This window comes from Chionomys nivalis, chromosome 20, assembly GCF_950005125.1.
Source record: "Chionomys nivalis chromosome 20, mChiNiv1.1, whole genome shotgun sequence".
NCBI classification, from domain to species: domain Eukaryota; kingdom Metazoa; phylum Chordata; class Mammalia; order Rodentia; family Cricetidae; genus Chionomys; species Chionomys nivalis.
Genome location: NC_080105.1, coordinates 49,226,710 through 49,249,692, shown reverse-complemented (window position 1 = coordinate 49,249,692; position 22,983 = coordinate 49,226,710). Strand labels below are relative to the sequence as shown.

Genomic DNA, 22,983 nt, shown 5'->3' with positions numbered 1-22,983 from the left:
CGTACTGAAGAGGAAGTGTGAGCGTGTCAAGAGCCAGTCATTCTGTTGATTTGACACAGGGTTCTTCACTATGTGGCCCTGGCTCACCCTTCCCCAGCCTCTAGAATGTTGGGATTACAGCCATGTGCTACCATACATGGTTCCCTGTTTCTTTTCCATATAAAGCGTTTGGGCCTTTGAGTCCTTTCTGCCAGGAGGGAGAGACAGGAAACTTGAACTCTTCCCTCCTTCAAACTGGCATCTGAATTTTGCTTGGTAACATTGCTTCCTGCCCAGCAGTGAACGCATCTGAGGGAGATGGTAGGTCATCACACTTGGTGAGCAGGGAGCAGATGTTTGCCGGTGATGTGAGTCCGCAGATCTAGCTTCCAGCCAGAAGTTTGTGCATTTGTTCTTCTATCTAACATGCTTTCCTTGATGATGACAGCCTGCTCAGAGGGCGAGCCAGAGCCTATCCCCACCCCGTGCTCTCCTGTCCTTACCTCGGCTGTTGGGTGGAACAGATCTCAGGTACCTTCTTCTGTTTCAGAATGGCTACACCCCTTTGCACATTGCTGCCAAGCAGAACCAGATAGAGGTAGCCCGCAGTCTACTGCAGTACGGGGGATCAGCGAATGCCGAGTCTGTGCAAGGCGTGACCCCGCTGCACCTGGCTGCCCAAGAGGGCCACACAGAAATGGTCGCCCTTCTCCTCTCAAAGCAAGCCAATGGCAACCTGGGAAATAAGGTAGGCCCCTCTGAGTTTGCCCTGTATCGTCCATGTAGGCAGCAGCTTATGTACTTACCAGAGTGCTCTGATTTTCCCTGAGGCCTATGGGTGGGATTCTGGTAACAGCCCTACATCAATTTTATATCTGTGCCATACTGAATCCACAGCTGACTGGTAAGACTGTGACCCTGAGGCTTTGTAGCCTTCTGTGCCATTCTGCCTTTCTCTGCCCCTTTGAGCATCTTCAGGAAGGCCACAATGGAAGCCCAGAGTATACTTGCTCCCTGAGTAGCATCTACATTTGGGAGTTCATTGCATAATTTGGTTCTGAATATATTGCCAATAGCTTTGGCAATAGCCTGAGTTGTTTGGGGGTTAAATAGAGCCCCTTTGGACAACTCAGCCTCAACTAGCTCTAGCCCATTCCTGACAGTGGAGATTTCACTTGGTAATGAATGGTATCTAGCTGGGGCTTTGTCTCCTCCGTTATTTGGTGACTTCATTTAGTCTTCTCTCTTATATGTATATATTTTAAGAAACTTTTACTGCCATATGTTTCCATATGACCCTTCAAGTAGCCCTTAGTGTTAGTTGTCCCTCCCTGCATTCCCTCCCTTATCCCACGCCCTCCTCCCCCTCTCTGTTTAATCCTTCCATCCCAGTCCCCCCTCCGCCCCCGTCTCTCCATAAATATTCTATTTTCCTTTCCTTGGGAGATCCTCCCCCTCCCTACTTCCTTACTCTCTCCTAATCTCTGTGCTTGTACAGATTGTAGCATGGCTATTGAAGGCTTAAAAGCTAACATGCATATAAAAGAATATATACAATATTTGCCTTTTGGGGTCTTAGTTACTTCATTCAGGATGATTTTTTTCTAACTTCCTCCATTTATCTGTGAATTCCATGATTTCATTTTTTAACAGCTGAGTCACATTCTGCTGTATAAATGTACCCATTATCCACTCATCTGTTTGGGTATCTATGCTGTTTCCAGTTTCTGGCTGTTGGGGGTAAAGCAGCAGTGAACATGGCTGAGCATGATCCTCTGTAGTCGGCTGTAGAGCCCTTTGGGTGTATGCTCAAGAGTGCTATAGCTGGATTTTGAGGTGGATCAACTCCCAGCTTCCCAAGGAACAGCCACGCTGATTTCTATAGTGGCTGTATGAATGTGCACGCCCACCAGCAGAGGATGAGTGTGCCCCTTACCCTACATCCTCACCAGCATGAGCTCTCGTTTGTTTTGTGGATCTTGGCCATTCCGACAGGTGGAAGATGAATTCTCAAAGTAGTTTTGATTTGCATTTCCCTGAAGACTGGGAACACTGAGCCCTAACCCTAACCCTAAGTGTTTCTCAGCCATTTCTGTTTCATCTTTGTGAATTTTATTTAGCTCTGTACCCTGTTTTTTAATTAAGTTATTTGTTTTCTTGATGTTCAAGGTTTTTCAGTTCTTTATTCTTTCAGTTCTTTAGTTCTAATATCTATATTTTAGATATTAACCCTGTGGCAAATGTACTATTAGTTAAGATCTTTTCCCGTTCTGTAGCCTGCAAATTCTTGGGGGTTAAACAAACACAAGGAACAAATAATCCCAGACCAGCAAATCAAAAGACCAGGTTGGAGAACCCACATTGTAACAACAAAGTCACAGGATCAATAGCTACTGCTCATTAATAACTCAATATTAATGATCTCAGTTCACCAGTTAAGAAAAAAAACACAAAGTAACAGATTAGGTTAGGAAACGGGATCCAGACCTTGGGCAGCCTGTGGAACACAGAGATGATTGGACTCGATGGGGAATCAGAGTTGGATCCATGTATTCAGCATTGGGAGGAAAGGGACTGTGGCTTTCCCAAGAGATTTGGTGCAAGTTCCCACATAGCAATCAACACCCTGACACACCAACTATCCTCATGGGAAGGCTGATGAGAAGCCTAAAAATGTGGTCCTTCCACTCCCAAAGGGGTCCACCCCTCACACTGCTGTGGGCTGAGGGGCAGTGGTACCGCATGCTCTCAGAAGATGCAGTGTGATTTTACGTGGATGGCGCTTTCTCAGATGCCCCCTGCTCTGCCCTTGAGATAAGTCGGGGGAAGCCTGTATCTTCTAGAGTAAGAGACCGAGGCACCGAAGTTTACCCTGGAAATAACAGTTCCTACAATTGGAAGTCTTCGTTAAACGAATCTGTTGTCTGTGGGTCAGCCTCAGCCCACCGCTTAGTTCTATAAAGCTTCATTGGAACTCAGCCATTCCCGATGGTTTCCATGCTGGTTAGGACTGCTTGTTGCCAGGATTGGCAAAAGTACAAGGTCACAGTCTCATCAATTAGCAGGCGGGCCCTTAATAGAAAAAGCTGCCTGATCCTTCCCTACGCTGGTCACCTGACATTCAGGCGAGGACTTGGAGGTCCAGGATAGGAAAATTTTACCAAATAACCTGTCTGATAGCTGACCTGTTGTTGCATAGGCCCAGGGTTTTTAAGTCTCACAGTTCCGTCACGATAGCCTGAATTCTTCCCTGGCTCAGAATTGATGCACGTCTGTTTCTTTTTAGAGTGGCCTCACCCCCCTCCACCTGGTAGCACAAGAGGGCCATGTTCCAGTGGCCGATGTGCTGATCAAGCATGGTGTCACGGTGGATGCTACCACCCGGGTAAGGCAGGCCACCCCATCCCGCATCTGTAATGGCTCCCTCTCTTAGCTGCATGCTCCGTCACAATCCACCAAGACGTGCCCCCTCACACCCCCTTATGCCTTTTCCTGGGACTGGTAAGGAGTGGATGGCTCTCTCCGATCCCCCACCCCAGCCTTTCTAAGTGCTGCCCAGACATTTGTCCCCACTCTGTCCTGTTTCTTCCTGTCAGCTGCCCTTGATCATCTCCAAGGCTAACAGCTCTTAGGCTAACTCCCTCTTCCAGGTTCCTATCAGCCTTCTGATTGCCTGCCTGGTGGCTTCAGCAACATCTCAGCTTCCCTCATCTGATGCCGGTCCTATCCCTTCTCTAACCGACATTAGCACACCGTGTCTCACAACAGTGCTCAACCTTCCCCATAGCCTCCTCCCCTCCCTTAAGCAGCTGCTTCTGTGAGGATGCCTTGAGGCATGACTCTGCTGGTGCTAGGGATGCCCAGGTGACTTCTTCCCACCCACGTTCATCTCTTGCCTTTCAGATGGGTTACACCCCACTCCACGTGGCCAGCCATTACGGAAACATCAAGCTGGTGAAGTTCTTGCTGCAGCACCAAGCAGATGTCAATGCCAAGACCAAGGTACAGGGGTCCCTTACACTCGACTCCTGAGCTGACAGCTCCTAGGAGCTCACTTAGGAGGGAGCCAGAGTCACTCCAGGCCCTGCTTCTGTCCTAAAGAAGGAAGTGGGGGGGAAGTGTTTTAGCAGGATGGACTCTGGACTTTGTATGTATACTGCTCCCCCCTCCCCAATGGCTAACTGATCCTGCGAAATGTCTGCCTTACTTCATAGCTAGGATACAGCCCCTTGCACCAGGCAGCTCAGCAAGGACACACAGACATTGTGACGTTGCTCCTGAAGAATGGTGCTTCTCCAAACGAGGTCAGCTCGGTGAGTACCCACCTGAAGCCATTCCTCACAGCTTGGAGAGCATCCCTAACCGAACACGTTGATGACTGTCTGGAGTCTGGACTGAGCTACGCACCATAGTGTGGCTGCTTTGTATTCTCCAGAACTTAGCCATCAGAATACGGTTATCCTTCCCAATACCACGCCTCCTCCTCTCGGGCTTGTAACTGTTCCTGCTGGCACGCCTTCTGGTGTGTTCGAAGCTACCTTCAGGAAGGATAGGATGAATCGGCAAAATTAAGTGTTTTTGGACCTCAAAGGCTCCCCTAGCAGCCTTGGCGACTGTTCTTCGGGATAAATTCCCTGTCCTGACCGTGGAGTTTGTAGGGTTAACCTGCATGGCTGTTCCCAACTCAGAAAGCTGTGGACTCTTGGCTGTAGGTGTTTACTGAGGTGTAACTGCAGGTGGGCCGAAGTCTTGTGGGGCGCAGGCACATTCTGCAAGCAGAGAAGACCTTCCAAGAGAATAAAAGCTTCAAGACCTTGCAGTTTTCACCTAAATCTTTCTCTCAAAATCGATGCATTAAAGTGTGCCCCTGTCCCATTTGGGGAATTTGTGGGTTCTGACTGTTGTAACTAGTTAACTAAACAGTTCAGGACTATTGATAGCTATCATAACACTCAGTGACCGACAGCTGAAGAAAGGGTGTGGGAACATTGCCCTGCTGCTGGCTGGCTTCTCCTAGCAGTGCTTACCTGCGTCTTCTCAACACTGAGGGCTTACAGTGTGCCCTGCTCTCCTTCCTGCCCTGTCTCATCTCTGTGGCCTCCAGGATCACAGAATTGTGCGCAGATCCTAGCTCCAAGGCCCAGCCTGTCCACTTAGGCCCTTCTGAAGAATCCAAGAAAACCTGGTCTGTGTGCAAGAGGTAGGCTCTCCCCTCTGACGCCCTATCTGCTTTCCCTCTGTCCTAGAATGGAACCACACCTCTGGCAATAGCCAAGCGGTTGGGCTATATCTCTGTAACCGACGTGCTCAAGGTGGTCACAGATGAAACCAGTGTAGTGGTATGTCTGCCCCTCCCCTGAGGAGCCCTGCCCCACCTCCACCCTCGACCCCAGTTACAGCTGTGGGCCCTAAGGGTTACTACCCAAAGTCAATGCCACCCACCTGGTAGGCACTACTAGCTACAAGTGAGGCAATACTGCCACCTAGTGCCCAAAGGATTGGAAGGACTTGAGGAAGGAGGTGAGGTAAAAGGGCGGGCAGTCTGAGGTCTGGTGTTATGCTGGTACCTGCCAGGCTTCGGCGTGCAGATCAAATGCCTTCTAGGCCTGGCTTTCTTTGGAAGCACATCTTTCCGTCTCCTTTCCTGGCTGCTCCTCTGGGGCAGTAGCTGAACTAAAGCAAAGATACCGCACTCCACATGGGTCTAAGCCCCGCCCTTCCTCCTTCCAGTTAGTCAGCGACAAACATCGGATGAGCTACCCTGAGACCGTGGATGAGATTCTGGATGTGTCTGAAGATGAAGGTAAAGTCTTTGGTGATGAGCCTAGGCGCGATCCTCGCAGACTGCCCTTGGTGTCTCTCGGAACAGATCCAGGCTGGACGTACAAGCACACATTGAAACTAGGGACACCCGCTTCTTACAAATATTGTCTGTTGTCCAGAATAACTCCTTTCAAACGATCCTGGGTGAAGGAAGACTGAGAACTTAGGGGTTAATATTTTAGATCTCAAGTCTTTATCTGCGAGCTAGTTGGTATATAGGACGTTCCTGCATTTGGTCAAGGATGGATCTACTCACGGCAGCTCTAAGAGCCGGCGGTAGCTGCAGCAACATCTGGCTGCTGTTTTCCTTGAGCCTCCAGAAATGACGAGAATGCTTGTTTAAAAAGAGAACACATCTTGGTCAGCTGCCCTCCAGTGTGGTGGGGCAGAAAGTTTGGAGTCCTCTGTCGTCACTGGGGGAACAAAGGTCTCAACTTCATGATCTCCAGGGTATTTTCCCCATCTCCCATCCCCCAAGTAAGCCCTATTTCCTCACAGAATTGAGGAAATGCAGGATAGCAGGGTTGGGCCTGCTCTCTGGCCCCTTCTGTCTGGAGTTCGGTGGTCGTGTGACAGTCAGCTAGACAGTTATAGCACATGCACCCTTAAAAACACGCCTCTCGCTTTACTGGGTCTTATGTTGTCATTCCTTCAACGTGGCTCTTCTTTACCTTCCAGGAACTGCTCAGATAACTATAATGGGTATGAAATGCTTTCTGTTCCCTGTGGTCTTTCTCACCAGAGCCCATTCCATCATAAGCACACACGTTCTCACTAACCCATGCCTGCTTTGCATCCTCCATGGCCTGCAGGGCCCGGAGCAGACTAAACAGGACATGCACACCATGACATCACCTCTGTCTCTGTGCCCATGCCTCCATGTCTGTGCGCATCCTGCATGAACAGTCACACCTCCATCCTGTCGGCTCCAGGTCACAGAACCGGGCTCCTGCCCCAGGGCAATAGTCACACGGGCCCTAGAGTCCAGGTTGCTGCTCCAGTCGGGCTAAGAAGAGAGGACAGGGTGCAGGGAGCTGGATCCTCTTTATGAGATTTGGAATTACAAATGACAATTCCAAGGTGATGGGAAAAAATTCCAAGGTGACAAAAGAATGTCCCACCCTTGAGTGAAGAGACTTGAGCGCTGTGTTCCCCCTCTGTAGTGGCAGATTAGAAATATCTGTAACCTAAACTGGGTGTGATGACTCATGATTTTAATCCCAGCATTCAAGAGGCTGAGACAGGCGGATCCTTGAGTTCAAGGTCAGCCTGGTCTAGAAAGCAAATTCTGGAACAGCCAGAGCTACATAGAGAAAGTGTCTCAAAAAAGAAAAGGAAAGAAATATCTGTAGCTGTGACCTTTTGTGGCGCCACTTTATGCTCTGAAAGAGCTGTTGTGTAATGGGGACCTCATCAAAGGAAGAAACCTTCTTCCTGGCTATGTTGTTTTCCACCCTACAAAGCTAAGGGGTGCATACAGGGACTAGGAACTGGCTCGCCCTGGGCTCTAGTGCTGGAAGAACAGGACTGGGAATCTCCATGGCTAGCAGGCCCCTTGGGGTATCAGAAACTAGCCCTGCCCTCCACTTTCGAGCAGACGTTGGGAGGTGGACTATGAGAAGTGCTTGCTAGGAACAAAGGCGATTTCTTGTCTCCGGCCTGCCACTCACTTGAGCTCCTGGTTTTCAGGTGAAGAACTTGTTGGCTCCAAGGCAGAGAGGCGGGACTCCCGGGATGTGGGTGAGGAGAAAGAGCTGTTGGATTTTGTGCCGAAGCTAGACCAAGTGTAAGATGGGCCCAGTGTGGGCGGGAGGATTATGCTGTGGAAAGCCAGGAGCCACTCTGGGACTCAGAGTAGAGAAGGAGGTGAAGGCCAGGCTTGGGCGTGCCTGGAGAGGGAGGGACTTAGATAAAAGCCAGGCTTGGGCGTGCCTGGGGAGGGAGAAGCTTCAAGGTTCAGGAGGGACGCGGGTCCATTTGTAGATAAGAGAGTCATTTTATCACAGGAGAGGAGAGAGATGAACCAGCCAGGTCGTTACAGGTGGCCTGAGATTTGTCACTTAGGTCTCTCAGGAGTGACGAAGGGACCTACATCAAACGTTCTGCTCTTTGATTGTCTAATGTCCTTGATTCATAGGGTGGAATCTCCAGCCATCCCAAGGATCCCCTGTGTCACCCCTGAGACTGTGATCATCCGATCCGAAGACGCGGAACAGGTAAGGGACTCCTTGTCTCTTCCCGTGGCAGAGAGTGCGGACATTCCATGATTGTGTTCCTATGACCTAGGACAGTAGGAGCTAAAGTAGAGAGGCTCACACCTTCAGAACCATGGTTCCCTGTGTTCTGTAGAGCCTGGTACAGTTGGCACACTCATTATGGCCACTGTGAGTTCCGGGAGCCTCAGAGGGCTTCAAGTGTGAGAAACACCATCATAACGTGCTGTAAGATACTCAAGCCAGCCAGCTGTGGGAGCAGGAAGGAAGCCTTTCCTGTGATGCATAAACGTCAGCTTCCTCTCTCTCTGCAGAAGGGGCAACTGTTTTCCCTCCTCTTCCCCCATTTGATCATAGAAGCCAGAAACCCCAACACTGACAGAGGGGTATTGAACCACTGTTCTCTGCATAATGGTTATTTCTGACAGCACCCTGGCTTGTGCCTTCCTCGCCTTCCATGCGAATTTGTCCAAAATGGTAGATAGAGGTGTTGGAGGAGGAGAATTTCAAACAGTTTTGCTAGTCCGTTGGCCCTTTCCACCAGAGCAAGGCCATTTCCTGGGGAGGTGGGAGAGTCGATGTGCTGAAAGCCGGCCTGAAAGCTGGCCGTGTCAAGGCCTCACTGACAAGGTGGGCTGCATCCCCTCTCCCCTCCACAAAGGGTTATGAGTCTGAAAATATTGTGCTCAGGTATCAGCACAATACAGCACTGGTGTTGCCATGAGTCTGAGAGATAGTCAGATGGGACCTTGATACCACTGTGACGTTGTCCCTAGATGCTCTTACAGCAGCAGGAACAAGCCCAGGGGGCCTGAATGAGTCTTGTCCTGTAATTATCCCATTCTCTTCACACACACACACACACACACACACACACACACACACACACGCACACACACGGCGAGAACCCAGGGCTTTGTATGTGCTAAGCAAAGTCCCAACATGTCTTTCTACATCTTTGCTTAAGTCATAAATCCAGTCAGAGGTGTACACCATATTGTACTATACTAATTGCCCATCTAGGGCTCCATATACACAGTTGGGTTTAATCATCTCCTATGACGGAGCTCCTGTCAGCTCTGAGTGTGAACTTAGATGCATGGGTTCCTGTGAGGCAATGAATAGTCTCCTTCCACTGCGGAGGAATAGGAAACCCCACAGCCTGATGGGCTCACCTCACAGAGCCCTCCCTCACACAGTGCCAATAGGACAAGTAGCCATGAGGCGATGGTGCAGGATCTAGCACCAGCCGGGTCGGGGGAATGGCAGGAGAGAAGGGCGGACAAGTGAGCAACTTGTGCATCGAGCAGAGGACAGTGAGCAAGGAGAGAGAATACAGGGATAAAAGTTCATTTCATGGAAGCGGTTTCTCCCAGATGAGCTCGGGGACCTGGGCACATGTTTGTGTAAACTAGGGGTAAGATGGAGACCAGAGGCTTTCTGCTTTTCTGCAGGGATCTAAAGAATACGATGAGGATTCCCTCATCCCCAGCAGCCCAGCCACAGAGACCTCAGACAACATTAGCCCCGTGGCCAGCCCCGTCCACACAGGGTGAGTGTTGTACCTATCTGGGACCCACTTTTCCTGCCCTTGAGAAGGAAGCCAGCCCGGTCATGATCTTCCCATGCCCTCTAGGTTTCTGGTGAGCTTCATGGTGGATGCCCGGGGAGGATCCATGAGAGGAAGTCGTCATAATGGCCTGAGGGTAGTGATCCCTCCCCGGACGTGTGCGGCACCCACGCGCATCACCTGCCGCCTGGTCAAGCCTCAGAAGCTGAGCACACCACCCCCGCTGGCTGAGGAAGAGGGCCTGGCCAGCAGGATCATCGCACTGGGACCTATGGGGGCCCAGTTCCTTAGGTGAGATATGCCGTCCTGGTGAATGTGTCCCCAACCAGTTCCTGCCACTTCAGCTGAGACTGAAGGACCACCCTACCTTGGCAGTGCCCAGCATCTCATATCTTTGCTGTGGTGACAGACGGGCTTGCCTGCCCCTCTTGGGCCCATGAAGCAGTCTATGGCTCTAGAGGAGCTGGCTACTCTCAAAAGGGCTAGGATACTAGAGAGGAGAAGAGAGGATATTTGGCTATTTGGGGACCTAGGGTTTATTCAAATGAGCACCAGAATGCTCATCTGGAAGGCATTCCCCACAGATGGTCCCCTAGGCCCTTGAGAGGAATGAACCACAGGTTCTCTTTTCTCACCCGCCTAAAGCCCACTGGGTTCCTCGGAGCTCTGCCTCAGTGGCCCAGGGCAGCTCCGTTCCTCCTTAACCCTGGCCAGTAGGTCCTTCTCCCTGCAAGCTGTGAGCAGGGCCCACTGCCATCCCTGTGTCCAGGCATCTGGCCTCCTCTAAACACCCTCCCACTGTTTGCTATGTTCTACCTTAGCCCCGTGATTGTGGAGATCCCCCATTTCGCCTCGCGTGGCCGTGGAGACCGTGAACTGGTGGTTCTGAGGTGTGAGAATGGCTCTGTGTGGAAGGAACATAAGAGCCGCTATGGAGAAAGCTACCTGGACCAGATCCTTAATGGCATGGATGAAGGTAAAGGGGCCCTAGAGTTCCGGGTGGGTTTCCTGCTTTAGGAACGTGGGATCTGGGGCTGCACACTCGGGTTGGTCTGTCAGCACTGCCTGGAGTGTGAGACCAAGAGAGGCAGAGAATGGTCCTTCTGACCAAGTGCTGGATCCCCAGGATATGTGAGAGGGCATAGCGCCCCCCCACCCCTGTGCGCAGTGCCTCTTCTACTGGGCCTCTGGGTTCAGATGCTTCTCCTTCCAGGCCACCTTCCTCCCAAGCCACTAGGGAAACCCTGAGACCACAGTCATAGCTCAGCCAGAGTCTTCCAGGCCACCTCTCTGCCAAGCCCCTAGGGAGGGTATGTGTCCAGGATGTAGAGACCCTGGGACCGCAGTCATGGTTCATCCTGAGGCAACTTGTGGTTCCAGAGCTGGGGAGCTTGGAGGAGCTGGAAAAGAAGCGAGTTTGCCGCATCATCACCACCGACTTCCCCCGGTACTTTGTGATCATGTCCCGGCTGTGCCAGGACTATGACACCATCAGTCCTGAAGGGGGCTCCCTACGAAGCAAGCTGGTGCCCATGGTACAGGCAACGTTCCCTGAAAATGCTGTCACCAAGAAAGTGAAGCTGGCTCTACAGGTGACGTGGCCCCTTCCTGTCAGTTCCTAAGACTATGTGGAGGTCAGGCCCTGGAGAAGACACTTAAGGAACTCTGGGAGGGCGCGGTGACCATGTGTTTCCTAAAGAGTTGTAGACAGCCCAGCATGGCTACTGAGTGTAGTCAGCTGTGTCCCCCAGGAAGGATTCCACAGAAGGCCTAAAGTGGGCCAAAGCGCTGAGGAAAAGCATGGAGTGGGAGATAGAAAGTCAGGAAGACACTCACTCATGGGGTCAGGCCTAGGGGGACGCCATCCCATCAAAGTATATGGGGGAGTCCCGGGGGGATAGTCACCTCCTAACCTGAACTTTGAGGATACCCGGCTGACCCTATCTGACTGCCTGGGGCTCAGCCCTCTGTCTTTGGCACTTCACAGGCCCAGCCTGTCCCAGATGAGCTGGTGACAAAGCTCCTCGGCAACCAGGCCACCTTCAGCCCCATTGTCACTGTTGAGCCAAGGCGCCGGAAGTTCCACCGCCCCATTGGGCTTCGGATCCCACTCCCTCCCTCCTGGACTGACAACCCGAGAGACAGCGGTGAGGGAGACACCACCAGCCTGCGCCTGCTGTGCAGCGTCATTGGTGAGTGGTGCTCGTGATGCCTGCTTCCTTGGCAGCAGCTGGTTTAGGGCACACACTGGGCGGTGCAAAGATGAAGCCAGCAACTACACTGGGCTCTTACGACTTCCCTGGGAATGAGAGAAAAATGACCTGTGTGTAAGTCGTCAGCACAGCATGGGGAAATAGAGTTGTAGACCAAGGATCCCCTGGATGTTCCATTTCTGGCTTTGCGTGCGCACACACACACACACACACACACACACACACACACACACACAGAGGTAAGCTCTCTGCTCATGAATGGAAAGCATCCCCCCAGCCCTGCTATTGCTACTGTTGTAGGTGGAACTGACCAAGCCCAGTGGGAAGATATAACGGGAACAACCAAGCTTGTGTACGCCAACGAGTGTGCCAACTTCACCACCAATGTGTCAGCCAGGTACGACTCGGCCCTTCCTAGCCCAGCATGATGTCTGCAGGGAGCCACCCTCGTGGCCTGGCCCGCTCTCCCAGGCTGGGCTTGAGAGTCCTCCGCCACTTCCCCCACCAGGCAGGGCTCCATTGCTGTGGCACGGCCATGCTCACTGCTTGCCGTCTCCTTTTAGGTTTTGGCTATCGGACTGTCCTCGGACCGCAGAGGCCGTGCACTTTGCCACTCTATTGTACAAAGAGCTCACGGCAGTCCCCTACATGGCCAAGTTCGTCATTTTTGCCAAGATGAATGACCCACGGGAAGGACGACTACGCTGCTACTGCATGACAGATGACAAAGTGGACAAGACCCTGGAACAGCATGAAAACTTTGTGGAGGTGGCACGGAGCAGGGACATAGAGGTATGGCTCCCGGCTGTCCTCACAGCAGCCCTGGAAGGAAATGAAGCTCTGGGTTAAGGTGGTTCTGGTGGCTGCTCCTGGATCTTGATGTCTTCCCTCTGAAGTTGTAAGGACCATTAGGACGTACTGCTTCAGCTCCCCAAGAATCATCTTAGATAAGTCATGACAAACATGAGGGCCACCACCACAGGCATCTCAGGGGCTTGTCTAATAAGAATTGACATTTGTTGGAGTTCATGTGAATATATCACACTTGTGAGTAACTTGCAAGACTGGAGAGCTGGCTTGGCAGTTAGGAGCACTTACCGCTCTTACAGAGGACCTGGGTTCAGTTCCCAGCACCCATGTCAGATAGCTCACAACCACCTGTAACTCTAGTTCCAGGGGATCTAGTGCCCTCTTCTGGCCTCTATGGGCACCCGCATGCCTGTAGTGCGCTCTCTCGCGCTCTCTCTCTCTCTCTCTCTCTCTCTCTCTCTTTCTCTCTCTCTCTCATACACATACTCTCTCGCTCTCTCTCTCTCACACACACACACACATACACCCCATTTTTTAAATCCTTTTTTTTCTTAAAGTACCTAGCTTATAAGATTTGGTTCTCTTAACTGTGGGCAACTTCATTACCCCAGTGTACCCAGTGGGAAGCCAAGATTGGGAGAGAGGGTTAAAGTCACACTCAAGTTGCAGAGACAGTAGCTGTAGGATTTGACCCAAACTCCCTGTTTCTACCAGCAGCCCTGATATGTGGTAGCATCTAGGAAAGCAGAGACTATGTGGTTAAAAGACAAGAGGATAGAAACTGAGTTTTTACCAATTATTAATTGGTAAATTATTACCAATAATTTAATTATATTAATTACATATTGTTATCAATTATAAATTATTACCAATCCCAAGAGTCTCTCTCATGTTTATATAATAAGCTGGGACCATCTGAGGGTCCGACCTCTGAGTCTTAGCTGGGAAAGCTGATGTCTCGTTTAGGATTTCTATTGCTGTGATGAAACACCATGACAAAGGCAACGTGGTGGGGAAGGGGTTTATTTCAGTTTACAGTTCATCACTATATCACAGCCTATTGTGGGACAAAGTCAGGGCAAGAACTCAGGTCAGGAACTTAGAGGCAGGAACTGAACCGAAGCCATGGAGGAACATTGCTTACTGACTTGCCCCTCATGGCTTGCTCAGCCTGCTTTTATATATAACCTAGGGCCACCTTGCCCATGAGTGGCACTGCCCATAGTGAGCTGGACCATCTTATGTTAATCATCAGTTAAGAAAATGTGCTGCAGGTTTACCCACAGGCTAGTCTGGTAGGGGGACCTTTATTTTTCCTTTTTGTTTTTGTTTTTTCAAGACTTTTCTTAATTGGGGTTTCCTCTTCTCACATGTCTCTAGCTTGTCTCAAGTTGACAAAAGAGTCAACTCCGAGAGCTGACTTGGAATCAGAAGTTCCGGGCCGAGACACAGGTGTGCCTGGTTCTGATGCGGCCCTGGTACTCACTGGTCAAAGTACTCATTGTCTATGGGCCTGTTTCCTCAGCTGTCAGATATGATCACGAGAGCATCTCAGCTGAAGCTGTTATGCACATAGAAGGAGTCCTTACGTGCGAGACGTTTGTAGCCTTTTTGGCACCTCTCACAAACAAAATATCTTCAGATAGACCTAAGAACAGACCAGGACCTTTCCAGACGGCATGGTCTGCTGTCCTGACAGGCCACTGAGTTCTTAGAAACATCTTCGTCTCAAGTCTGCATCAAGAGAGCACAGCTCACTTGTGACATTTTCCCTAAATGAGCGGCGAGGCTTCTCATAACCCGTCCCCAGCCTCTGCAAGGGACAGTTTGGGGGAGGAAAACACGGAAACTTACAGACTTGTCCATAGGAGCTCAGCATGCTCTTCTTTTCCTGCAGGTTCTGGAAGGAATGCCTCTATTTGCAGAACTCTCTGGGAACTTGGTGCCTGTCAAGAAAACAACCCAACAACGAAGTTTCCACTTCCAGTCATTTCGAGAGAACCGTTTGGCCATCCCTGTGAAGGTGCTGGCCTCCTATGGCCACCCTCTTTCCTTGGTCTAGGAGTTTGGGTGGCAGGAAGCCCTGAGAACACCAGTCTAGGAGGCATAAAGGGTCCTTCTAAAGCTCCCTGTGTGTAATTGAATCTAGGTGAGGGACAGCAGTCGTGAACCGGGAGGGTTCTTGTCATTCCTACGAAAGGCGATGAAGTACGAGGATACACAGCACATCCTCTGCCACCTGAATATCACCATGCCACCCTGTACCAAGGTGAGCTGCCACCCACCAATGTCCCTTCAAAGCCCCCAGAACATGCAGACATCCAAAGGCTTCTTTTCTTCGTTCTGAATCGCTGACTTTAATCCCCAGGCTCCCTAGGGTTCTTGCGCTGCTATGGACATGTGTTTTGTGACTAGGGAGAGAAATTTTGCCCTGGAAAGTCTAGAAAGCCTAGTCATGTGATGTGAGGAGAAGATGTCAGGGCCAGGCACCGATAGAGCTGTTCATATGGACGTCCAGCCTCCCTAGAATGGGGAAGACAGAGCCCCCTGCTGTTCTTGAGGCCTCTGATTCTTACAACTGAATGGGGACTTGTCCAAGATCAGTTAGTTACTCATAGACAGAAGTTGTTAAGTCTCTTTTCCATTATTTGCCCATCTTTCCCCTCAAACAAGGGGACCCTGGTGTGCCCAGCCACTGTCAAAACCCACATTTCCATACTTAGTCAAGGAGTCTGGACCAATGGACTCTTTCTGATTCCTAAAAGAGCATCATGGCACAGATCGGACCTTTGGAACAACTCCACCCTCAGGATGTCTCCTTGTTTCTATCAGTGCTACTGTGCTGTTGTATGAGTCATTGGCCTTCTGTGGACACCTAGAAGAGAAACAAGGTCACCTTCAAAAATGTGGCTCGATTTCTCTTTTCTTTCCAGGGATGAGAGAAATGAACCCATTTCTCTCTCAAATGGAGTTGCCAGTGCCTACAAACAGGCCCTGGTGTTAAACCTTAGGCCAGTGTGAGTCAGAAATGAGCCGTTGAGCAAAAGAGAATCCGGAAGGAAAAGCTGAGTTTGAATTCAAAATCTGTCTCTAATGGGAGATCTTGTGCAAGTTACTCTCTATGTCTCGGTTTCCTCACCAATGAAATCGAAGCTAGAATTGTACCTACCTGCTTCACAATAGCTGTGTGTATGGAATAGAGCCGTTCACATGGTAATGGCTCCTTGGGTCTGCCATTATGGATATTATTCATGAAGTATTTGAGTACCGCAGCCTCCCTTCACTCCCACCTCTTTCCACGCATTTTATCTCTCAGGTCATGGACCACCATGCCCCTTTGCCAAAGTATGAGTGCTTGTATCAGCTTCTTTAAGAGGGAGTACACCCAAAATCCATGGTACCCTTTCTTTGTCTTCTGCAGGGCAGTGGAGCAGAAGACAGGAGGAGGACCCTGACACCCCTTTCCCTTCGATATAGCATCCTCAGCGAGTCGCGGCTGGGTAGGAGCCCCTTGCCTAGCACCCCAATATGCTTGCTCTTACAAGAATGCAGGTGCATTCCCATCAAGGCAGTCTGTCGAGGACTGTCCTGACTGTCCTGGCGTCCATTCATCTTGTTTTGTCTGCAGCAAACAAAGCCCTCCCCTTAGGTCTCTACCCAACAGTGTGATCTGAAGGCCCTGTGTTACCTGAGCATCCTCTGTAAGGACCGCATGCCCACCTCATCCATGCTGCCACCAGCCCCAGCTGCTAACTGCAATCCAATGACTCTTCCCAGGTTTTGCCAGTGACACAGACCGTGCAGATATGAAGATGGCAGTCATCACGGAGCACCTCGGCCTCAGCTGGGCGGGTGAGTTATGGAATGTGGACAGAAAGAAGAAAAACCCTCATCTACCTAACCCCATTACCCTTCCTCCTGGCTGAGCCAGGGTGAAGGGTGTTCAGTCCTCACTTCATCACCCATTGTGCATGAGTTGGTGATGGCCCATTTTATAAGCAACAGCCTTGGGTGCAGGGCAGTGAGCTGCCTGCCTCCTCCCCGTTTGTCTGCTTCCGCTGTAAGCATTGAGAAAAACCACTGTCCTTACTTATAGCAAGAGTACTGAGACTCAGGGGAAAACGCCATTTATTTTACGACTTTGACAAGTTGAGCATCAGCCTAAGCCATCAGGAGCACCAGCTGAGCACAGACAAGAGTTGAGAAATCCCAAGTTGTGAGCCTTATGTAATAATCAGGTGGGAACAATCTTACATGCCACCTGGGCTTTATGTTTCCTACTGTTATTTATTTGAATTTTTCTCAACAAAAACTGTTGTCTGAGTTCATCTCTACATTTAAATTCTGTTTATTTCAAAGCTTAATAGGTGCACAGTCTCGCAGGCAGACTTGGCGGTTACTAAGTTTCTGCTCTCGGCTGCTGGTTTGAGTAGTGGGGAATAACTAGGCCAGCGGGCATTAGCTCCAGCGTTTCCTGGGCATTTGCAGATGAGCTGGACCTAAGCTGGCTTGAAACACCTTTGAAAAATAAACATCAGATTTTATATCTATCCACACCAGCTCTTGATGGTGTAAGCTGGATGTACTGGTTCACCTTGCTTTATTGCCGGAATGTTCAGGTTCACCTTCATAAAGCAAGTTGGTAGCTAGTGTCAGAACCCAGGAAATCAACCAAATAAACATTAGTGCACAGACAAATTATATATGTGTGTGTGTGTGTACATATGTACGTATGTATATTTATATGTGTGCATATGTATATGTGTGTGTGTTACATATATGTGTGTATATGTTTATGTGTGTATGTATGTATGTATCTTGTGTCTGTGTCCACTGCCTTCTCAGTGCTACTCATTTCCTTCTCAGAGGCAGCTTACTATGGGAAAAGGGGGAAAGGCGAGGTCTCCAGATGTTCCTTTTCACCTCTGGCTATAGCTGAGCCTGTGTACTCCCTGGCTACCACAAGGCAGATAGTATTGGAAGGGAAGCAAGTAGGCAGAGGACAATGCCCCTCACATTGATGCAGCCTCGGGCTCGGTAAAGGGACTTGCTGTCTCTTGTCACTCTTTGTTGTATGTGAATGGCTCACCACAGTGCTCTAGACTCAGATACCACAGTGGGAGCTCTCTGAAAAGACGTGTGACAGGAGTTCAGAATTCGAGAACTATCTGTTCTTCATGCTATTTCTATTCCTGCTTGGTGTGTGGGTGTGTGCATGTGTGTATGTGTGTCAAGGACGCACTGTGTCTATACATGTTCATGAATACGTACACATGAGTATGTGCACAAATGCATGCAAGTATATGGTCTGTGTTCTTATATGTGGTGTATGTGTGCGTGTGTGTTGTATAGGCATGTTCTTATACTCACCTTCTCTCCAGTCTTCCTCACACTTAAGTGCCCTGAAGTATTCCCCTTCTAAACCTCTGGAAGCAGTCACAATAAAAGTAACAGAGGGAGGTACCATAGTAACCACAGGGCTGCCTTTCTATCCTCTAGTTCTTGGAGGACTGCCAGTGGCCACCTGTGCAAGGCTTCAGGTGGCCTGCGCTGTGGTGCCTTCGAAGTCTGAGGACTAGCCGGTCCTGTTCCCTGAGGAAGCTTATTCTCAACACTTCCTCAGTGAAGTCATGCAAGAAGAAAGGAAACGTCTTCATTTTCTCATTCACTCATTCATTCAATGCCTCTTTCCCGCCCCATCCAATAGGAACACAAGGAGGCAGACACTTGTTCTGCCGGTCTTTCCTGGTGGGGAGGAACCTGATTTAATGGGGACTGTGACAAGCTCAGCACTCATATTGGCTCTTGGTTCTTTGCCTACAGAGCTGGCCCGGGAGCTGCAGTTCACTGTGGAAGACATCAACCGGATCCGTGTAGAAAACCCCAACTCCTTGTTGGAGCAGAGTGCGGCCTTGCTGACCCTCTGGGTGGCCCGTGAAGGCGAAAATGCAAAGTGTCAGTACCATTCGGTCGCCTGTCTGGCTAGAGATCCGCTCCTCAGCGGAGTCCTTTCCGGTTCCAGTCCTGCTGCTGACCTGCGGTTTCCCCTCTTCGTCCCTTCTCTCACTTCTCATAGTCTTGAGGTCTCCTAGGCAACCAGATCACATTACCAGTGGCTCTTGCCCTCAATCTTTGCCATTCTCAGAGGTAAAACTTGCCCTGGATCCCGCAGAATAATATGGTATAGGATGTAAGACTCCTGTTTTCAGAGTATTCCCACTGAGTTTCTCAACCAGGTGAGGGCTGTGGTCTCAGAGCAGAGTCAGGCGGGCCTGCCCTGGTTGGCTTCAGCTCTCGTTCTCTTAGGAACACCTTCCTCCTGCCTGGAGAAAGACGTGTCTCACTCTTTTTCAGCAACTCCTCCAAATCCTGCCCTGTGCGGGAGCTGGATGCTTCCATCCACTTCTTACATCCACTGATGTAGACCAGGGCTTCAAAAGAACAGTCTTTGATCTTGGTTTCACACACACACACACACACACACACACACACACACACCTCTATAGCTAGCTCTCTCTCTCTCTCTCTCTCTCTCTCTCTGACACATATACACACATAACTATCATTCACACACATCTCTATAGCTCTCTCTCTCTCTCTCTCTCTCACACACACACACACACATACCTACCTTTAGATGTTTCTGGTTTGTGCTCGACAGAACCAGAACACTTGCCAAGCATGCAAAAGGCCATGGGCTCCATCCCCAGTGTTGAAAGAAACAAAACAAAACAAAAAAGCCAAACCAACTGCCACTCTGAGTTTTCTGTAGACCTTTTGTATAAAAAGATGTTAGCCAAAAAGGGGAACTATTTCTCTTCCCCAGACTTCCTCCTGCCCCATGGCCGTTAGGTCTGCACAGCATTCCCGTTGCTCTAGAACCGTGTGAGCTTGCTCCTCAAGCCACCTCCTCTCTTCTCTGCCGACAGTGGAGAATCTGTACACAGCCCTGCGGAACATCGACAGAAGTGAGATTGTTAACATGCTGGAGGGCTCCGGCAGGCAGAGCCGCAACCTCAAACCAGACCGGCGGCACGGGGACCGGGACTATTCATTATCACCTTCTCAGATGAATGGTGAGTCTCCTGTGAGACCAGGCCGAGCTGGGGCCCTTGCCTCCTAGGCCCCTTCCCAAGACACTTCATTTCCCCTAAACCATCTCTTCCTCCTGTTGATGGGAGGGTTGTCAGGGAGAGTAGAGGCAAGTGAGAGAGACAGGTGGCACCCACCTCTGCAGGTGGGCATCCTCCTCTGGGGCTGTCTCCCTCTGTGCCCACATGGGGAGCAGTTCCCAGGTCCTCACCACCAGCCCCCAGAACGAAGGTCCCGAAGGGCCTGGCGTGGCAGGAAAAGATTTGAGTCTGGGAAGAAGTTGCCTAGGCCCTAGCCCTAGAATCTCCAAGCTTTCTGTTTCACAAGGCACGAGAGGACCTATGCCCTGGGCCCCTGAATTTTCAGTGGTTAGGAAGCAAGGCGCAGGGAAGCTCTGGCCCAGGGCCTAACGGGAATCAGTTGATGCTGTTTGAAATCCCACCGTGAACCCTCGGGACTAAGGGTGTCCTCTTCTTGAGCCCAGTCTCTCTTCCTTGTCACATTCCCTCCCCTTTTCCTTATCTTACCTGTCCCCTTGCATTCTTCAGTGTGGTTCAGCATGGTAGGGAGCCCCAGTGTGGCCCATCTCAAGGAGATGAAGCCCAGGAGGCCCTGACCTTTGCCAAGCGGGCACTTCCGTGAAGGAGCAGAGCCTGGAGGTCCCAAGACCTTTCTCTTTGTCCACCCTCTCTCTGGCCAGTGGACATGAGCAGGGCCCCACTTTCCCCTCAGTCCAGTGTGGGGGCCCAGAAGCCTGCACGTTAGGTCCTTCCTGTCTGCTGGCTCTCGCGTGGCAGAGACATCTCCTCATTTACAGAAGTTGGGTTAGATTCCAAGCTGCTTACTAACTGAAAATCTTGTCAACTGTGAGATGTGTCTTCTTCTGATGCCCCATACCTCCCTGTGGACAGCTATGGGGTGACAGCAGTGCTCCTCAAGCCGGTAGTTTTAAAGACTGTCCCTAGTCATGCACATATCGGATCCAAGGGCACCTGAGTCACGGCTTGGGGTGCCACCAGGAAGCAGGGAGTAGCCAGGGGCAGGTGAGTTCTAGACTAGGCTGGACACAGGGCCTCCTTCTGTCAGGTGGGGCCTGTGCATGCCAAACCTCCCCCATTCTCTCTCTCATGTCCTGTGTCTCCTGAAACATGCTATGTGGCCCCAGAAGGCATGGGGCTCATCTACTGATCATGTCCTGTCTCCTCTCTTTCTGCCTCTGACCTCATCCTGACGACTCATTTGCTTGTACTTCCTGTTCTCCACTGTCTCCACCTGGCCAAGTGGACAGAGCTGTCAGAGTTCACAAGTGCATGTCACAGAGGACTCCTAGCTCCGCCCCACCCCACGCATCTCATGGCTGTCCCCATGGGCATCTGTTGCGTGTGCATGGCGTGTCGTCTGTGTTGTCTTGTGGTGGCTGCTGACGCGTACGCTTCTCTCACTCTTCAGGTCCAGAGGGTTCCAGAACAGCCATCTACAGCTATGGGGATTGTAGCTGCCCTCTAGGAACCTGGTTGGAAACCCTATGGGGAGCTCCTAAGTAGGCCAGCTCCCCCTTTGCAGAAGGAAAAAGATGGGCAGCTGAGAATATCTGTAAGCTTTGGGAAGTACAAGTGACCAAACACTGGAGCTTTGGGGTGTGGCATGGGCTTCTTAATATTGCCTATGTTATTTCAAGCAAGTTAAATCCACAGATTATTTTAATGCCCTAAATTGAGTTAACATTCATGGAACTAGCAGACCCTTAGAATTTCCGGTGTCAGAAGGACTGATGTTGGCTCCAGTCAGACCAGAAGAGTGTTAATGCCTCAGCAGTCCCAAGTCCTTGAGTGGGACCAAGTCTGTGTGTTCTGTGTCTGATGATAGGGCTCTGTTGTCGTGGGCTAGCCCGACTGGCAAATATTTCTCAAGCGTCAGATACATGTTAGACACCATTTGTAGGCAGGGGAATGAAGTCAGTTCTTGGGCAAGAAAACAAAACAAGATTCTGCCTTTGTGAAATTGTCCTTCTGTTATGAGCCCATGGATAACATGATGTGTGTGAGAATATATAATGTGTTATATGTGATATGGCCTCACAGTGATATGGGGATGAACAGGTCAGAATAAAGGAACCGAGTAACAGGATAGGATAGCTGTGTTTGAACAAAGACACAGAGATGGTGAGGGAATGAGCCATATGTAGACAAGAAGGAAAGAACATTCCAGAAGGGTGGCATGCCTGGTGGATTCACAAATAGCAAGGAACCAGAGAGGCTGGGACAGTAGGAGGTAGGGAGAGAGAAGGCGGGAGGCCTAAGGGGCACCAGGAAGCTGACCCCTAAGGACTGTCAGAGGACCATACGGTTCTGTGGGGGTGGAGTTTGAGTGACAGATTGACATCTTCAAAGGATTCTCTGCTTTGTTGAGTGTAGATGCTTCTGCACTTCTGGCTTCTCTGTGCAGCGTGCTGAACCCTGCCCCCACCCCCAAAAGCCCACAGATCTCCAGATGAGCCTAGACTCTGGACCCTAAAGGCATGTTGCCCTCAGAGGAGGCAAATATCATAAACTGATCCTTGGCCTGAACCTCTCCGCCTCTTAGGCATCAGGATTGGCTTGTGTATTGTTGTTGCACCCTCGTCCCTGTTCCTGGGAGCCTGTCCCACATTTATCCTTGCGGTCAGAAATGAAAGGATGCAAGAGGTCAGATGTGCAGGGAGGAAGAGGCACCAGCCTCCTCTACCTTCTCTGGGTGTCCTCTAACAGGGACACATGGTGCCTGTCCTGGTGCCAGCCGAGCCCTACACGTTACGATGTCACCATCACCTCAGTTTCTGAGTGCTTTGCCTCATCCCTCTGCTTGTTCCAGGGGCTCAGGTCAGTGCCTGCAGAAAGAGTGCGGGGCAGGGGTGGGGTCCTTGAGAGGACTCTCCTCCCACCACAGCTTTTCCCGACCTACACGCCTGCACTGTTGTGGGAAAGGAGACCTGGCCAAAAGTCTGGTTCTCCTCTGTAAGAGGTGACCACCCAGGCCCGTGGAATAAGCACAAAGAAAGAAGATGCCTGTAAGAAAAACAACAACAAAGAACAAAAATAACCCAAGGCGTCTAAAAAATGAGACATTGCTTATAAGGAAAGAAAAAGCAGACGTCTTGTATCTGTCAGCTCCATCTGTCTTGATGAGACATATTTTGTCTAGTTGGAAACAAAATGTACTTATTTATATCAGCGTTCGATGATACGGCTAGTGAAGTGTGACTCCTGCCGGGGACCAGGTTACCTGGCCATAGCTTTTGTCGGTT

The 22,983-nt window shown here is 50.5% G+C and overlaps 1 protein-coding gene across 12 annotated transcripts in view; it reads left to right on the top strand.

Annotated features, from left to right (window-relative positions):
* Ank1 (ankyrin 1) overlaps positions 1-22,983 on the top strand; it is a 177,211-nt gene that overhangs the window by 132,657 nt on the left and 21,571 nt on the right. For all 12 annotated transcript variants that reach the window (XR_009055671.1, XM_057752204.1, XM_057752202.1 and 9 more), the window contains exons 17-38: positions 530-727; positions 3,266-3,364; positions 3,883-3,981; positions 4,194-4,292; positions 5,226-5,318; positions 5,710-5,782; positions 6,481-6,504; positions 7,492-7,588; positions 7,940-8,018; positions 9,470-9,567; positions 9,652-9,876; positions 10,407-10,561; positions 10,966-11,177; positions 11,573-11,777; positions 12,099-12,195; positions 12,362-12,590; positions 14,506-14,631; positions 14,758-14,877; positions 16,030-16,108; positions 16,386-16,460; positions 18,432-18,563; positions 19,538-19,684. Coding sequence is in view for 11 of the 12 variants with exons in the window: in XM_057752204.1 (XP_057608187.1) it covers positions 530-727; positions 3,266-3,364; positions 3,883-3,981; positions 4,194-4,292; positions 5,226-5,318; positions 5,710-5,782; positions 6,481-6,504; positions 7,492-7,588; positions 7,940-8,018; positions 9,470-9,567; positions 9,652-9,876; positions 10,407-10,561; positions 10,966-11,177; positions 11,573-11,777; positions 12,099-12,195; positions 12,362-12,590; positions 14,506-14,631; positions 14,758-14,877; positions 16,030-16,108; positions 16,386-16,460; positions 18,432-18,563; positions 19,538-19,684 (2,761 nt within the window). In the remaining variant the exon portion in view is untranslated. The remainder of the gene's footprint in view (positions 1-529; positions 728-3,265; positions 3,365-3,882; positions 3,982-4,193; positions 4,293-5,225; positions 5,319-5,709; positions 5,783-6,480; positions 6,505-7,491; positions 7,589-7,939; positions 8,019-9,469; positions 9,568-9,651; positions 9,877-10,406; positions 10,562-10,965; positions 11,178-11,572; positions 11,778-12,098; positions 12,196-12,361; positions 12,591-14,505; positions 14,632-14,757; positions 14,878-16,029; positions 16,109-16,385; positions 16,461-18,431; positions 18,564-19,537; positions 19,685-22,983) is intronic.